Below are 4,214 nucleotides of genomic sequence, written 5' to 3' on the forward strand. Positions count from 1 at the left end.
TTTGGTAGAGACAAACCTAGGAAAAAGTACGCTCCCTTAAAAATGTCCCGTTAATGAAAAAAATTGCCAACAGAATGTGTGGTCACTTCTGAAAGAGTCAGTACCTGCCTCTGTGGGTTTCAGTAGCATCAGTTCTGTTCATCTACATCTGTTTTTTGGACTTAAAGTCTTTTGATATCTTGCATGAGTCAATTGGTATTTTAAACATTGTGTGCTTTAATGGTAACCTCCATTCCCAAAGAGGATGGTACCAAAAATCTCAGAATCTAGGCCCAATATCTGAGTTGAACACCACTGGACATCAGCAGCCTGTAGCTTTCTTTTTTGGTGCAACTTAGGGATGGAGTATTCCTACACAGAGTGTTGGAGAGATGGATTTTTCTTTTTTATTCTTAGATAGTTGTGGTCATTTCCTGTGTGATTTGCTTTGGTTTACTTGTTTGAGGCATTTCAGGAATGATCCCACAGTTGTGATCAGTGTAACCTCAGCAGGGTTTTAAATATGTGTAAGCTCAACATAATTGTGAACTTTCCTTTGAATAATCTTTGTGCGAGGGGGATCCTGCCTGCCTTCTTGTCCAGGGCACAGAGCCTCCTGCAGTGATCCAGCTGTATGGCTAATTTTCAAATAAACTTAAGTTACACATTTTTTGACACAGTACTAGTGCATGCTGTTCTCTGCAGTCTCAGGCACTCTGCCTGCGGTTCATAAACACATTTACAGTCGCATTTGCCTCCCTGTGCTCAGAGGGAGTTGGTTTGCATCTCTAATTAATTGAGTTTATAAAGCAATAAGCCAGTGTGTTAACTGAAAATTCCCTCAAGAACTGTAATCTCCCTTCATTAGCTGCCTATGTGTAATCATATCACCCTTTCTCATGTAAGCCCCGGGGAGAGCCATTGCCATGTGGTGCCAAACCTTTGTCTGGTGTGAGTTGCAAGGGGAAGTGAGTCTCCTCTGTGGTGATGTTCTGTAACCTAGCACCTGTCAGGTCACCTTCTTTGTCCCTCCCCACCTGTCCCTACCATCAGCATGATGTTTCTGGCTGAGACAGCAAATGGTGTGAAGAGATGTAAAGGACATCTTTCAGCGAAGCCAGAGAGTAGGGGAGTGCTTTCAGAGAGTGTTCTAATCTAGCTGAAGACAGACACATTTACTCTTTGCAGAGCTCTGTTTACTGGATGAATTGCTTTAAACAGAATCTGATTTTTTTTTTTTTTTTTTTTTTTTGAACTGTGTGAAGACAAGTACTCTAACTTTCCGCTGATGTCAGCTGGGAGTTGGTGGCTCAGCACACCTAAGGGTTAAATGTCCTGTGTTTCACTGTTAACCTGGGACACTTGTTTCCAGACTCAGGCTAAGGCATTAGTTTGACACTGAGAAATCTGAGCTACTTAATGTAAGTAAACTGTGTTCAAATTGCTTGACCCTTATTACATTTATACTGGGTCAGCAAGCCACTACTTAGCAAGGTGGGATAATCTTGCACTGAGTTTGGGTGACTAACTGTATTTGCTTTTGCTTTCCACAGACCGACATTCAGAATGGCAGCCTTGTCCACTTTAATCCTCCTTTTGTGTGCTGCTAAAGATGTGATGCCATCCAGTCCTCACTGGAAGCCAACTTGGCCATCTTACAGAGTTCCCGTTATCCTGCCGCAGTCTACCCTGAACTTGGACAAACCACAGTTTGATGCTGAAGCCAGACTGGAAGTGGTATCTCCATGTGGCCCAGCATGCCACAAAAGTTCTCCGCTGCCAACTTACGAAGAAGTGAAGAATTACCTGTCCTATGAAACCTTGTACGCTAACGGCAGCCTCACTGAAACTGAAGTGGGCATATATATTCTGAGCAGCAGCAGCGATGGGTCTCGAGGCAGATCTCGAACTAAGAGGCAGATCTATGGCTATGACAGCAGGTTTAGCATTTTTGGGAAAGATTTCTTGTTGAATTACCCATTCTCCACATCGGTGAAGCTCTCTACAGGTTGCACGGGGACGCTGGTGGCTGAGAAGCATGTTCTTACTGCCGCTCATTGTATCCATGATGGAAAGAGTTACGTCAAAGGGGCTCAGAAACTGCGGGTGGGGTTCCTAAAGCCCAAACAGAAAGATGGCGGCAAAGGGTCCAATATCACCAACTCGGCAATGCCTGAGAAAATGAAATTCCAGTGGATCCGAGTGAAACGGACGCATGTCCCCAAAGGATGGATCAAAGGCAATGCCAATGACATTGGCATGGATTATGACTACGCCCTGCTGGAGCTGAAGAAGCCACACAAAAGAAAGTTTATGAAGATAGGCGTGAGCCCACCAGCAAGACACCTACCTGGAGGGAGGATTCACTTCTCTGGCTACGACAATGACCGTCCAGGAAACCTGGTTTACCGCTTCTGTGATGTCAAAGATGAAACCTACGACCTGTTGTACCAGCAGTGCGATGCCCAGCCGGGTGCGAGTGGATCTGGGGTATATGTGAGGATGTGGAAGAGGCAGAATCACAAATGGGAGCGAAAAATTATTGGTATATTTTCAGGCCATCAGTGGGTGGACATGAATGGCACCCCACAGGATTTCAATGTAGCTGTTCGCATTACACCCCTCAAATACGCACAGATCTGTTACTGGATCAAAGGCAACTACCTTGACTGCAGGGAAGGATAAAGACAATGAAACTCCTTGAAAGCACTTAATGACTGGTTTTAGTTACTCGTCTGAGGAAAGCCTAGACTTGTGCTGCAAATGCATGTGATCATGTAACATCGGGAGGTGAAATGTAGCTTTTCAAGCCAGCCACCTTGTTCTTAGGACAGGGACTGTGTGGTGCTATCATTACAGCCTGAAACTGGGGAGAAAGTCTGCTGGGTGGGGAAGGAGCAGGTGGACTTGCTGAATTTGCAGCTGAGCAACTGAAGATTAATTAGGGGCGGATCAGTAAACAGTATGAAAACAGAGCTGTCTCCGAAGAATCTTGTAAAAGGGACGCTGTTGACTATCTCATGCCTACAATGTTTGTTTTAATAAATCCTAGGATTAGTAGAAATGCTTTGATCTGAACTTTTAAAAGAAAATACTTCTATGCTGTTGGGGGCTGAAGAGGGGCATTTCATGGTGTTTGCAACCCAAACATTACAGCTTTGTGTTCCTGCATGAGAAAAGGGAGTGTGAAAAGGGCAAGGCATGTGCCGTGGGAGATGAATGCCGCACAAATAGCGTGAAGGGTAAATAACCACATAACACTTTTAACTTCCTTTCAGCCTGAGTGATTTGAGGCTTTAATAGTAACATAGTTAAGAAAAATGCTTTTTGAGCAAACAGACCTTGATGTTGCAAGGATTTGACTGTGAAGATGATGTTGGTCATATGATCAGTGCCATTTCATCCTGCTTTGGGAAACATGAATCGCACGTGGGATTAAATTTTTATAGGAGCTGGGACCTATGAAGGAGAAGGATCCCTATGAATATACTAGAAAGCATGTGGGGAATGGGGCTTTTCTGTTTATGACCTACTTAGGTCTTTTAAGGAAAATCTCATGTCAGCAACTCCAATTTTCAGAGGGGAAGCCTGCCTTCAGTCTTGCTGTCTATCTGAATTGCTGCCTGCAGAGCAGGTAAAGGAGAGAGCAGGACAAGCATTCTACCGAGTTTCCCCCTTATTTCTTGAAGATCCTTGCTGTTCTGCCTAATAATACACCACGTAGAGGGACCCTAGACTTATGTCTCTCAGCCATATCCCTTTGACAGTTTAATTTGGGCATCTTGACTAATGTTTCCTGTGTTTTCAGAACAGGAATCCTCCTCCCCACCTAGCTGTTGAGTTACAAATAACTCTTGGCAAATGCACAGTTCAGGATTTCTGCAGCTGGAATAGAACCACTTTGTAGGGTGCAGTCCGAGTTTGCTGTGAAGTGATCCTCTGCTGTCTCTTACACATAACAGTGGTACTTTTACTATAGAAGAATTAGAGTTGGAAATAAGAACTGTCTTTTTGGGGTAAAAACAGTGCAGCTGAACACTGTAGCTCAGCAAACAGCATTCATTGGAAGTCAGCATGGTCTCTACAAACAGCCTTTTTTTAATGGATTGTGCCACTGTATTCCAGTAACATGATTGAGCACAGGCTGCCATGCCAAGATTATTTTTTTAAGTAGGAGGATAGACACCGGCTCCAGTTTCTCTTCCATCCATCACTCACTGACTCCTGAAGCTTCC

General features: G+C 44.1%; 1 protein-coding gene across 1 annotated transcript; it reads left to right on the plus strand.

The window, feature by feature from the left end:
- Window positions 1-957: 957 nt before the first annotated feature.
- PRSS23 (serine protease 23) lies at window positions 958-2,664 on the plus strand. Its single transcript, XM_062514169.1, has one exon. It carries the CDS (start codon window positions 1,546-1,548, stop codon window positions 2,662-2,664), a length of 1,119 nt encoding a protein of 372 aa, XP_062370153.1. The 5' UTR covers window positions 958-1,545.
- Window positions 2,665-4,214: the final 1,550 nt, after the last annotated feature.

The sequence above is a fragment of the Cinclus cinclus genome, chromosome 2, assembly GCF_963662255.1.
Source record: "Cinclus cinclus chromosome 2, bCinCin1.1, whole genome shotgun sequence".
NCBI lineage: Eukaryota > Metazoa > Chordata > Aves > Passeriformes > Cinclidae > Cinclus > Cinclus cinclus.

Excerpts from the sequence above, each read along its gene's own strand:
- PRSS23 (XM_062514169.1), top strand. The coding sequence starts at position 1,546 with ATGGCAGCCTTGTCCACTTTAATCCTCCTTTTGTGTGCTGCTAAAGAT.